The 13,595-nt window shown below is 41.9% G+C and overlaps 1 protein-coding gene across 1 annotated transcript; it reads left to right on the forward strand.

Moving 5' to 3' along the window:
• Nucleotides 1-15: 15 nt before the first annotated feature.
• On the forward strand, nt 16-8,400 carry fem1c (fem-1 homolog c). The gene is made up of 6 exons (XM_012918037.4): nt 16-1,583; nt 4,472-4,641; nt 4,727-4,915; nt 5,208-5,719; nt 6,023-6,199; nt 6,367-8,400. The coding sequence occupies exons 1-6, from the start codon at nt 1,040-1,042 to the stop codon at nt 6,629-6,631; spliced, it is 1,857 nt and encodes a 618-aa protein (XP_012773491.2). The 5' UTR covers nt 16-1,039; the 3' UTR covers nt 6,632-8,400.
• The last annotated feature ends 5,195 nt before the right edge of the window (nt 8,401-13,595 follow it).

Consider the following 13,595-nt stretch of genomic DNA (forward strand, 5'->3'; position numbering starts at 1 on the left):
TACCGTGTGTCTTCCTCAGCTATCAGTGCAGTATTTGAGTCTTTCCTGTGCCTCTGTTTCTCTTTCTATGGTAGTAAGAAAATTCATTGGTGCTTGAAAAACACTCTCTTTTAACTCTTTGTTGTTGTCTGCGTAACAGGGCTTCCAGCTCTCTGATTGGCTGTCCACCTGTCAATCATGTGCTCCACTGGAGAAAAAAAAAAAGACTGCGTCGGGTTTGTGATTTGACACAAACCGAGTCGTGATCATCCGGTTGAGCCGTGGGTGGTTAGTTAGCCTCCCCTGTTTACCTTCTTTTCCTTTGGCGGACCTGCCAGCTTGTTGAGCGGCTGTGTGGACGACTGGTAACCTGCCGTTTTTGTGGTAACGCCTGTTGGTTTTTGGAAGGGGACGAGGTGTGTCTGTGAGAGAGAAACGCGGCACGGTTAGTGGGGGATATCCCCTCGCTTGTTTGACTGAACGTCGTTTTTCCTGGCTAAGCTAGCATAAGCAGCAGCAGCGTAAACGGGTGGGGGTGGATTTCTACACTTCGGCCCTTGGAAAGCAAATATAAATAACCCACTGAGGAGTAACGTTATGCTGGGGAACAATGACCAGCGAAGGGGACAGATCTAAGGAAGAAGGGCTTCTCGAGTGGAGCGGACATGTCAGTGGATGAGCAGCGGTGAAGAGTGGTTCGGCTAAGCGGAGCTAGTCGGTTAGCTAAACGGATCGAGGAAGTTGACTAGCCACTTTTGCTAACTGGGCTAAAAACGTCTGAGTTAGTAATATAGATTAAGATTTAAGTGGTGTCAACTTTTTAAAGCTGGAGATTTAGAAAGTCACGAACTATTTGCGGATTTTAATCCCCAACAACAAGAAAAGGTAGCGCATTGGTTTAACAGTTAGCTAGAAAGTCGAAGCTTGTTATAAACAAAGGCTGCCAAGCTTCACCTGTCCACAGCGACCTTACACATCCACGGGTCGTCGACCCCATTGTTTGACAGACAGCGCTGCCATTTTTTTAACTACCATTAAACCGTGAATTTAAGTCTCGGGGATGGATTTAAAGACCGCGGTGTTTAACGCAGCCAGAGATGGTAAGCTCCGGCTGCTTCAGAAGCTGCTGGAGAACAAAGATGGGCACGAGGTGACCAAGTTAATGGGCGAGAAGACAAACGGGGCCACCCCGCTCCTGATGGCTGCCCGGTACGGCCACTTGGACCTGGTGGAGTATCTGCTGGAGTGCTGCAGTGCTCCTGTCGAGGTCGGTGGATCGGTGAACTTTGACGGGGAGACTATCGAGGGGGCGCCCCCTCTCTGGGCTGCCTCGGCAGCGGGACATCTGAAGGTAGTCCAGTCCCTGCTGGGTCACGGAGCTTCTGTCAACAGCACAACGCTGACCAACTCAACGCCCCTGAGGGCGGCCTGCTTTGACGGCCACCTGGATATTGTGAAATACCTGGTGGAGCACAATGCTGACCTGGAAGTAGCCAACAGACACGGCCATACTTGTCTCATGATTTCATGCTACAAGGGGCACAAGGAGATAGCGCAGTACCTGCTGGAGAAAGGGGCAGATGTCAACAGGAAAAGCATCAAAGGTGAGTCTGTAAAAAGCTTTCCACAGTAAAATGTTGAATACATGGATGATAAGCCCTATTTTCTTTTTCCTTTTTTTTTTTTTTTTGAGCCGATAGCAGATAGTTTGAGAAAATCGAGCAACAAATGGGCAAAATGCACGTGACACGCATGCATCCAAATATAGGGTTTGTTATCGGATGACAAAATTAACTAATTTGCAATTGCTTTTTTTCCTGTATGAAATGACTCAACAGCAAATCATGAACTTCTGGTTTCACAGTGGAAAGTTGCAAGCTAGCTACGTCAGCCTGGATGCGTGCGTGTGTGTCAGGGTGTGTCTGGAAGCTCATACTTTGGATGGTGTTTTCTAAATACAGGAACAATAAGAATTTGTCTTTAAGATCATTGTCTTTTATACGTGTGGTTAAAAATAAAAGCACTTAACTTCTCAGGATGTTCATTGTTTTCTCTTTCTATGGAAACGGCTGCTTTGGTAGGCTTGAATTCACGGTTTTACAGTGAATTACAACCACAGACCTTTGGATACCTACCTAGATTGGCACATTAAAGTCCCTACTTTTAGCTCTTGTGTGATCAGAACTATATAGTTGAAGCTTATACTTAATTTCCTGTGACTAGCACTAAACTCAAGAGCAGGGCACAAACCACCCTCTCTACACTGCTTTTCACAAAACAGCTGTATTGACATAAGAGGGTAAATCTCTATTATTAGATATGACTGGAAACTTTTCAAAAACAATAAAGCTTATGTTTAGGCAGGAAAGTGAGCAAGTTAGAGGAGAAAAACAGTCCTGACAAGATAATCACAGATGACTAGACTGCTTCAGAAGTTGTGCCCTGCTCACTTCCTTCTCAGAAAAGTCATCACTTTTCAGTTCATGAAAGACTTTCAGTAAATAACCTGTTTGGTGAGGTGTCATCTTGAATCGATTAATGCAGACAAACAAATCTTAAATCATTTCTTGAAGTTTTTCCAATCAGTGTTATTTATCCAAACCACATTAAAACACTGATTATATAATCAAAAGTCAGTTTAAACCATTTTTTAGTATAAACATGGCTTTCTTGTTGTTTACCCAGTTTTGCTTGTACATATTTAACTGAGGGGGGAAACTGTAGCGCTGCTGCTGCTGCTGCAGTTTTCTGTCCAGAATTGTTATGTTTGCAGAAACCAAAGAATATAACTGCTGGTTGATCCCAAACTAACCCTGTTTGGTCTCATCTGACTGAGTGTGGAGTAGCCTCAGAGAGCAGAAAGAAAAACAAACGCACTGTTAACCAGAAGAAAAAAAAGGGGGGTGAGCTTGAAGTGTTTATAATTCCCAGTCATGGCATGTGTTGAATTTCCTCAAAGGGATTTACTTATCTTTATGGGACTCAAAGTTCAGTAAGCACGTGTGTGTGTCTGTAGATCCCTTCCTCTTTGGGGAAAACTGAACCTGATTTTTCAGGACTGAGTGACCTACTTTTAACATGCCAGACTTGAGTAAATGTAGCAGTGGTGGAAATGGTCCTGCTTCTGCTCCATGAGTGATCTTGAATGTTATTTTTTGTACTTTCAAATTGTGGGTTTGTTTTATTGTTTTTTTGTTGTTGTTTTTTTCCTTGGCTACAATACCACTGTGTGACTCTTGCACGGTTTCACTGACAATGTGACATACCCTCCAACGAAGGCAAACAAGTCAAGACTGAAAACACTGCTGGTGGAACTTCATTTTTCACTGTAATTGTTTGTAATAGGTTCTCCCTTTTTCTTTTTAACAATAGCTTAGCTCACCTTACAAAGTGCAATTTCTCCCTTTTATCTGAGGAATGTGGCATTGGAAGTTTGTGGTCATCCCTAAATATTCTTACAATTCATGATGGAAGTTATCTGCCCTTGACTCACCTTTACGTCCTGCAGTCCAAAGAACCAGTGGAGTTTCTCAGACTTTTCTGTTGTACAAATGTCTGGCCCTGTGTTTTCCTTAATGGTGAACCACATAGGTCCATACGGTGGTCTGATATGCTAATTTAAGCGCGCTTCAGGCATTTTCACTCTGTAAGTTTGCAGTCGTAAGAAACTGTTATCAGAACAGCTTCTCTGAAATTCAGCACCACAATAACACCAAGGTACTCGAAGCTTGGTGACTAATTGTCTTCTTCTTATTGACTCTTAATAGTTGTATTTAGTCTCAGTAGTGAATGGAGTTAAACAGAAGTGTGATTGGGAGTACTTCCTTGTTTTGAGTTTGGTAAATTCCTGGGAAACCCCCAAGGTGGAGAGATGTCTTATTTTTGTTGCTAAACTGGATTAAACTAGATCTCTGGTATCCCTGGAATGGAACATTATCAATTAAAAGGAAACTAAATTAAATGGATTAAACTTTTAAAGAATGCATTTTGTGCTCTTCCTAGTTAGACATTCATATTTGTCTTTGTCTTTTGAACTGCTTATTTGTTTTTTTGTTAGTTTTTTATTGTGTTGCATGGTTTTTTTTGGTTTGTTTGTTGTTGTTGTTTTTCTTTGTCCGTGTTGTGCTGAAAAATACTTCATGTGATGTGTGTCTGTTTGCTCAAATCCTTTGGAGAAGTTGATTCTCTTTTTCTGTTCTAAAACTGATGAAACCGCTAAAAAAAGTGAATATGACTCATCTTATGGAATAAATAAATGTAAAGTGGTAGCATCCATAAGAACTTTAGCATCAGTCATTGAGCCTTTTAAATGTTTTTTTTTTTTAATTACCAGCTTATGATAACATGGAGAGAGAAATTCCTTAAGTCTATATCAAGGTAATAGGATGGATGTAGTCATGGATTTGCAAACTGAATTCCTGCTAGTCTTCTGTGAGCTAATCTAGGTCTTATGTTTAACTCACTGCACAACATGCGTCTTCTTTGTTCACAGGCAACACGGCGCTTCACGACTGTGCGGAGTCAGGCAGCCTGGAGATCATGCGGATGTTACTGCAGTATGGCGCAACCATGGAGCAGGATGGCTACGGCATGACACCCTTACTTTCTGCCAGTGTTACAGGCCATACTAATATTGTAGACTACCTGACTACGCATCAGCAGGTCAGGCTTCCTGTCACCTACAGTTAAAGTTTGTTTGTGTAGAGTTGTGTGAGGATCACATAAATCACATATTTTGTCTCTGCAGACGAGGCACACAGAGCGCATTGATGCCCTGGAGCTCTTGGGAGCTACGTTTGTAGACAAAAAAAGAGATCTGCTTGGAGCTTTAAAATACTGGAAAAGAGCCATGGATCTGAGGTACATGGACAGTAACAACATCATCCAGAAGCCGGAACCCAAGCAGCTGATCATGGCATACGATTATGCTAGAGAGGTGAGTGCATTTACCCAGCACCACCTTAAAGTGGGCTTGCAATGTGTTTAAAGCTCTTGAAATAGGTTTTCTTTTCACATGATGTCACATTTTGATATCAAGATGGAAAAAGTAAATGTTTTCATTTTTCTGGGGAAAACCTTTAATGTTACACTCTGGTCTTTAGTATTGGAGATGTAGCCTAAAACTTTGTTAATTAGCTATATAGATTAAATCCAAGACCCATATATCGATATGCGTCTTGGTGCTGAAGTCACAAGTCACTCTGCTACTTTTTAAATCTGCTTTCTAGGTAACAAACGCAGAAGAGCTGGATGGACTTATTTCTGACCCAGATGAGATGCGCATGCAGGCTCTGCTCATCCGAGAGCGAATCCTCGGTCCACAACACCCAGACACTTCCTACTACATCCGTTACCGTGGTGCCGTCTATGCTGACTCTGGAAACTTCGAACGCTGCATAAATCTGTGGAAGTACGCGCTGGACATGCAACAAAGCAACCTGGACCCCCTCAGTCCCATGACTTCCTCCAGCCTGCTGTCATTCGCTGAGCTCTTCTCCTTCATGCTGCAGGACAGGGCCAAGGGGCTCTTGGGGACATCGGTGTCGTTTGAGGACTTGATGGGGATACTGTCCAAGAGTGTGATGGAGATTGAACGAGCCATTAAACAAAGTGGACCAATGCCTCCTGACCCTGCTCAGCTCAGCAAGGCCCTCTCAATTATTCTCCACCTCATTTGTCTTTTAGAGAAGGTGCCATGTACTGCAGAGCAGGACCATTTCAAGAAGGAGACCATCTATAGGTGTGTTCCTATTGAAAATCTCCTCAGTGTTGTTTATAAAGGTCACATATGTCTCTGTACACAATATGGCAGTTGGAAGGGTCTAAAAGTTTCCTGTGACAGTGATTTTTGTTAATGTTCCTTTCAGTCACATATACAACCGTTTTTTTTAGCAAACCGGCAGGATGTTAATTGACCTTTGCCACAGGCTTTTTGCAATTCTGTCAGTAATGTTGATTTAAAAAAAAAAACATTAGTTTAATCAAACTTATTGTTCATATTCATAATTCTTTGCCTTTCATTCTGACACTGTTGCATCTCTAGATTCCTGAAGCTCCACCCATGTGGTAAGAATGGCTTCAGCCCACTGCACTTGGCAGTTGACCGCAACACTACCTGCGTGGGCCGTTATCCCGTCTGCAAGTTCCCTTCCCTCACGGTCGCTTCAATCCTACTTGAGTGTGGGGCAGATGTCAACAGTCGAGATGACGATGACAACAGGTCTGTTTTTAAATATCGCGCTTCTGTTTCACCCACACTCTCCAGCTTTTAGTTTTCACCTAGATTTGTTCTGGGGGAAAATGGCAGAAAGTGGATAAGAAGACATGTGTGCTTGTATGTTGTACAGGATAATCCTCTTACAGATCTATTATCTTTGTATCCACCAGCCCCCTCCACATAGCGGCATCCAACGGTCACCCTGACATCATGAACCTGCTCATTTCCTGCGGGACTCACTTCGACAGCACCAACGCCTTCCAGCAAACGGCCTGCGACCTCCTGGATGAGAAGGAGCTGGCCAGGAATGTCATCCAGCCCATTAACCACACCACTCTGCAGTGCCTAGCCGCCAGGGCTATCATCAAGCACGGCCTCGACTACCGGGGAAACATCCCAGAGAAACTGGAGGCCTTCGTCTTGCTCCACAGATAATGATTGTGAAGGAGTGGAGAAGAATGGATGGGTGCACGGGGAAAAGTGTGAAAAGGAGCAACATAATCTCAACGCCTCACCCACAGGGTGCTTGAAAAACAGAGACAATTATGTGGGTTAGGTTTGCAAATTCAAACTACATGGAGAGTATGGACTTGTTGGAAGAATTAAGTGCACACAAAAAGTCCTCAACTAACCAGGATGGACTTAAAATGATTTGGATTAACTGGCCCAATTTTTTTGGGGATGCATCAGGAGTGGATTGCAACATTGACACAAACAGCTGCATCTCTGGATGAACTGAGCAAAGGGGTTTATGTATTTTTGCTTGAGGTTGTTTTTTTTTTTTTTTTTTTTTTTTTTTTTTTTTTTTTGCATATTCATCGACTTCTATTTATTAAATGAAACTTGAGAGATTTTTCTCCATGCTGGCTGCAACCCAGTCTCAACATTGCCTGCTCACGTCTTCTCAGTCTCAAGGCATTTCTACATATACTGGGAGTTCAGGTTGTTATTATTATTTTTAAAAAATATTTTTGGTTTGCCAACAGTCATGGACCCTTCCTCAGTCATTAGAAATTTTTTTTTTTTGTTTGTTTTAGTTCTTTTGTACTTTTACAAATACACCTAGTTTTTGGTCATGCAAATCTGGACATCTGCCAAGTGCTGTGGATTCGAGACTCATTTGTCGTTCCCACTTAAGTGTACAACAAAGCTTTACAAGAAGGGTTTAATGCGTGCAAACACCATAAGTGCTTTATTCTTTCTATGCACAGGCTAGGCTGTTGGAAAGAGAGACTGTTGTATTCTGTGCCGGCACTTGTCTGTGCAATATCTCTCATGAGTTTTTGTGTTTACCTCATTGCTGCCGTTTTCTTCAGTATCCACCTACTTCACTCAAAAAGGAGGGGGAGAGGGGTGCAAAAAAACATTGTACTGATTGTTGTAAGACGAGTGAATGAATTTGAGCAACTGTTTTTTTTTTTTTTTTTTTTTGCGTGAGTGCGTGTGTGAAAGAAATGCGAGTGCCCCCCCACGGTGCGTTCCTTGTAAGCAGAGTGGGTTTTTTGCTTTTGTTTTTTGTTTGACTTTACACAAATTGTTGACAATGGGAATTTTGGTGAAGTGGCGCTCATGGAGATTCCACAATGCACGTGACTGCCAGTAGAAACCACAGCGGCCAAACTAACAGTTCACAACCGCTGGCGAGTGCAGGCTCGTACACAGAAGTGACCTCTTTAACATTCATACATGGCCGACCTTTAAATACTGTCGTTCTTTAATAATTTTTATCCCCCCCCAAAAAAACGTTTGGGTAAACATTGTCCCACTGTTCGCGTGCAGCAACATATCAACCAACCAATCACTGCAGAAGACCTTTCATGACAACACCTACACTCCAAACTAGAGCAGAGCAAGGGTAGATCTGTTTGTCTTATACAGCTGTCATCCAGCTGTGTGAGGAGTTGAAGACACGAGTGGGAGGATGCCTCTACATACAGAATAGGAAAGCTTTGTGAATTATCTCATTTGCACATTAGCTTTAGATGTGTGGGTTGGAAATTTTAAAAAAGGGCTTTTCATAATTCTTAGGATTTCATATTACAGTTTAAAAAGAAAAAAAGCAGACATAGCAAATGTATTGAGGACACCCAGGGCAACTTGATGTGAATCTGCACTTTACTACAGCGGAGTTTAAGATTTGATATGGCATTAATTGAGTTCATGTCTTAATAACCAGTTTGACAATAAACCCATGTTGCACTTGTCGTCTTGTCCAAATGTCTTTATTTCCTGGTTTTTCTCTCTTTGTTTTAATAGCTATACACCAGTCAGCCACAACATTAAAACCAGCTGCCTAACACAGTTTGAGACCCCTATTGTGACTTACTGGGTCAGGCACAAGGGACCTCTGGGGGTGTCATGTGGTTTCTGGATTAGGAAAGCTGGAGAAAATCCTTTCAGGATGAGACTTGTCTCCCATAAATGCCTGACTGGATTGGGAGTTGAGCAGTTTGGTGGCCGGATTGATGCACCTGGCTCTGGTTAGATTCTTTGCGCTGTGGCATTGACACATTGACAGCAGCCTCTCCCAGGAGGACAATGCGTGTTGTGCTTGACCTCCAACAATGTTTAGGTGGGTTTTATGTGTCTTAAGTGAACTCTGCATTCTAATAAGGCAATGTTACTTGACTTGTCTGCGGTTTTAATGTTGTGGCTAATGGTGGAAGAGCGCAAAAAGGCAACAGCTGATTGAGTCAGTGTTCCCACTGCTTTTGCTCTATAGTCACTGAGCAGATCTTTGAGTTGGGTGAAGCAAAGAGGACCCCTGAGATGTGGTTGCTCATGTTGTTCGTGAGTTGCTTCCAAGAAATGCCCCCAAGTAAAAACAAGCTAATTTATGACTTGCTTGTTCAATACTTTGTGCATGAAGCAATTAAAAACAGCAGCTGACTGGTGTGCAGAGAACCTTGGAGTGTTTATTCTTCTCTAGACTACAGTCATTAGGACCCAGTAACAAGTATTGTCTCTGTATCCAACACCCGATGTGCTGCGTTGTATATTAACTCTGTGAGGCTCAAAGCATCAAAAACACATCAGCGAGGCCCTTGATGCTCCACAAGAATCAACAAGAAAAATCTAATGAATTATTTAAAGACCCAAGATGATATGATTGGTGTTCAGCCATGCTGTGTTATGGCTCCACTGGTGGCAATGTCATTTACTTTGCACATTACCCTCCAGGATTACATCAACATTTCACCAGGAGCCAGAGGTTTTCTTATTTTAGAAAAAAAAGGCTTCACACAAATGAATGGATTAACTTCAAGTGTGGTATGATATCAGTCGACAACATCGAGTGGATGGATCTGGACTAGGGCTGTTCGATATAACGCTATATATCGGATAACATATAAAAACGTCTATCGTTTCATTTTACGCTATTGTTTGTTTCGTGGTGTCGCAAAATAAACTGTTTACAGTAATATTGTTTCATCTTTTTGATGGTCACTGTAGTGGCTATATTAATTTCTTAAAGTTCTCTCTTTCTTTTATATTTAATATAACCACACTAAGGATGGACAAGCGCCTGTTTTTATGCGTTGTCATTAGCAACAATGACGGTAAAACCATCGGGTGTCCGCATGTTTGTTCCACATAAACTTTTCACAATAAAGCTCAAGATCCTGTTGAGACTTTTCAAAATAAACTGAATCACGTGAAAGATTATGCCGAGTATTTATGGATGAGAAGCAAAAAAGAGCCGCCAGATGCTAAAAAATAAACCTTAGACTCAAACGTTAGAACAGGCTTTTCCCCGCAGCACCGCTGTGTAATAAATACTCACAAAGAAAACAGCGGCCTTTACAACTGATGTCTAAAAATGTATCGTTTCATGCATCTGTTAAAACACTGACTCCAGGTACACGAAGCCCAGCTGGAAACACTTCATGCGGGTCGAGCTGCCCGATTTTCACAGAATTTACAGAAAATGTAAAAATTTTGTGATTTATATCGTTATGGGACGATAGATGTCTTATATCGGGATGAACTTCGGTGGTTTTATTTAGAAAATCTGGTGCCTACACTGCAGTCCTGCCAGTTAATTACTGATGTTCTTATACTTTTGGTTTATGGGTGAATTTGGGAGAAACTCAAGGCATCACTCAGCTAAAAGTATGACTTTAGATTTCTTAATTGATACAAAATCCACATTCACCACATGCGCTGCCTTGGTTTAATCTCCCGAGTGATCATAGCTACTCCCGTTTCAGTTTAACAAAGTGAAAGGGTGAAATGTAAAGAACTGTCATGTAACAGCCAGATGATGCAGCTTCCTCACACACAAACGGACAGATACCTTCACGAATACACATTTATTCCTTGCTTCCTCCACATGTAGAGCCGGCAGCGTTCATCCCCAAAATGTGAAACCCGTCCTGAATGTTCTGTGATGAGTCACTGCCAGGATCTCCTGTAAAGCAGAGAGTGGGACTTTCTTAATGAGTCACGATCACTGTAGGTGTGTGTGTGCGCCAGGCCGCAGAGGCTGGACTGAGTGCGTCTGGTTAGATATGTATGAATCTCTTTTACGACCTGCAACCATTTTGTGGTCTATAAAAATGGATTTCGCAACCTTCAGGGACTTTTTCAACCAGCCTTCCTTAATAAGTGGTTATAGCATGTAGCCATCTGAAATCATGTCACTCTTGTGTAACAGATCTAGCCACACACAAAAAAAAACCTCTTGAAAAGAGAAATGGAGACAAATAAACAGGTAAATCAATTTTCTGAGGAAGTATTTACAGCCATTCTTTCTGAGAAGTGCAATTGAACTTTGCTGTTTTGCATTTTCACAACCACGCCCATAATTACCTTTCTAAAATTAGCAAAGGTATCATGAGGTGAAAGTGGACACATGTTTTTATTTAGTGTGAGGTGTAACTGTAGCTGGAAAATCTATTTGGTTTTACGCACATCTTCCATTCCAGCCTCAGTTATGCAAAGCTCAGGTAACCTTCTTTTCCTTCTGCAGGAACGCTAACATACCTCATTGATGGTAATTGTGAAATATACAGTTTAGATGTTTCTGGGTCGAAGTACACGGAACAAGTCGAGGCTTATCACTGTACTGGTGTTTACGTCGCTCAGCCCCACTAGAAGTGGCTCTGTGTCCAACAAGGAAGAGTTTGAAAAGGGTGCAGGGGAAAAAAGGTGAAAGGCTGATATGAGGATGTTAAGTTTGTACTAAGGCTGTGTGGATAAAAGCCAGAGTTTCTAGAAAAGGAATTGTCAGCTCAGCAGGGAGGGGGTGTACTGAGTCAGAGGAATGCCCATGAAGTCTCACGAATGAAGATGATGAGAATCTACCATGCTGAACTGTCTTTTACTAAAATTCAGGCTCCCTACCAGCTTTCAAAATTGTGTCATTCTTTCTCACTAAACTATAATAAAACGCCTATTCAAAGGATGAAACTGTTCATATCTCTGTTAAAATAGTGACATGCCCTTATTTCCACCAACACATTCTTATTAACTGCTTAACTTTGAAGTGTTTGCAAATGTATTTTTCTCCATCTCTTGCTTTAAGGTGCAGAGTTACACATGGGTACATAGGAAGGAGGTAAAGAGGAAGACCACAGAGGAGGTTTGTGGATGTATTGAAGGAGTAGATGGAGAGGGTTGGTGTGAGGAGGGTGCTAGGGATAGGGTGAGATGGACGATTTGCTGTGGTGACCCCTTAAGGATCAGCCAAAAAAAAAGGGAAAAGATTTCCTCATTTAATTAAATTCATTGTATTTATATATCCCCAACTCACAACTATTGCCTCAGTGTGCTTTATATCGCAGGCTACAGAACCTACAATATCAAACAAACTAAATAACAAGACAAAAATAGAGAAATCAGATGACCTCCAATTAAAAAGCACGTGGAGATGGTGAGAAGGAAAATCTCCCTTACCCCCCTGTCACAACCATTTGGGGTGAAGGAAAGAAAAGAGAGGAAAAGAATCTCTGTGGGAGAGAATGAAATGAAATGAATGAATATTTTATAATAATTCTGCTTAAAGGAAATAAGTATCATGTAAATGGACTTGGTCCAAGCACAGAGCCCTGTGGAACTCCATAATTAACCCTAATGTTTGAAGACGACTCTGCATTTACATGAGTAGGTTGGAGTCTGACAGATAGATATGATTCAAATGCTGCACTCTGGTCTACAGAAATGAATCCACTGTCACAGACCATAGGAAGGTTGTTAGCAACACCCACGAGTGCTGTTTCTGTGACACTCTAAATCCTGAGTGAAACTCTCAGAATAAGCCGTTCCCTTGCAGATGATCAGTTAGCTATTTAGTGAGGTTTGCTCAGGAATATGATTTTGAGCTGGTGACATGTTTGAGAAATTCTCTGAAGACTGTTGTTTCTCTAGTTGCGATTACAGCTGTAACAATCAGTGAGCTAATACAAATGAGCTAATACAGAGGAGTTTGAGATTCAAGCCTCATTTTAATTGTGTAACACAAGGCTGCATAATGAAATTGCAATGAAGCCACTGCATGCCTCCAGAAAACTAAATATGAGTGAATAAACAGACAAGTGATAAAGTAATAAAGCCATTACTTGTGAAGTGTACAGGGTGAGCTCAGTACTTTCAGAGCCTGAGAGGAGAAACTGTCTGGAGTTTAGCGGTTTCAGATACTTCTGTATCACTTGCCAGATGGCAGCAGGGTGAACAGGCTGCAGCTGGGGTGAGAACTGTCTTTTAGTATCCTTTGGGTTCTTCGCAGACATCTCATCTTACTGATATCAGTGACTCTGTGGGAGGCTTTAATCACCTGCTCCATATATTCTGTATCTGAGAGCGATGCTTATGATGCGTCACTTAAACTCCAGACTGATTTTGTTTTGGCAAAGTGTATATACAGGTATGTGTTTCTGCCATTTCCAGTATAAAAATGACATTTTTGTATATATTTTTTTCACAATTACGGTGCTTTGACACTGTTTTGCCACCTTTTTCTATTATGTACAAGCTCAGTACAGCTCAGAAATAGCAGCTAATTGAATTTATTTAAACATTTGCACATTCAATCAGGGCAGAAAAAAGAAAGCGGAAAGTGAAGATTGAACGTGTAACCGTGAGTCCTCACTCACTGTACACAAGGCTTCACATCAAGTCTTATTTTTATGGCTTTTGGCAGTGCTGTCAGCTCGGCCTACTTCTGCCCTGTCTATATTTAGGGCTGAATAATGCCCTGCTGGAAAGCTGTCCTACATTAACCGTGCTCCTCCGTGTCTGAATACCTGCAGGTGAACTCACCACCAGACACCTTTTCTTTCCCCGTGCCTCAGCCTGTCTCTGTGTGCCACTCAACCCATTTCAGCTCGCTCCAGTGCCAAGACAAGCAGGATAATGCTACCATACAAAACCAAGACATGAATATGAATACAAAAATCTG

This window comes from Maylandia zebra, linkage group LG12 (assembly GCF_041146795.1).
Source record: "Maylandia zebra isolate NMK-2024a linkage group LG12, Mzebra_GT3a, whole genome shotgun sequence".
NCBI classification, from domain to species: Eukaryota; Metazoa; Chordata; class Actinopteri; order Cichliformes; family Cichlidae; genus Maylandia; species Maylandia zebra.

Excerpts from the sequence above, each read along its gene's own strand:
- fem1c (XM_012918037.4), top strand. The coding sequence starts at position 1,040 with ATGGATTTAAAGACCGCGGTGTTTAACGCAGCCAGAGATGGTAAGCTC. Across the intron at positions 1,584-4,471 it reads CAACAGGAAAAGCATCAAAG|GCAACACGGCGCTTCACGAC; the intron begins GTGAGTCTGTAA and ends CTTTGTTCACAG. Across the intron at positions 6,200-6,366 it reads CGAGATGACGATGACAACAG|CCCCCTCCACATAGCGGCAT; the intron begins GTCTGTTTTTAA and ends TGTATCCACCAG.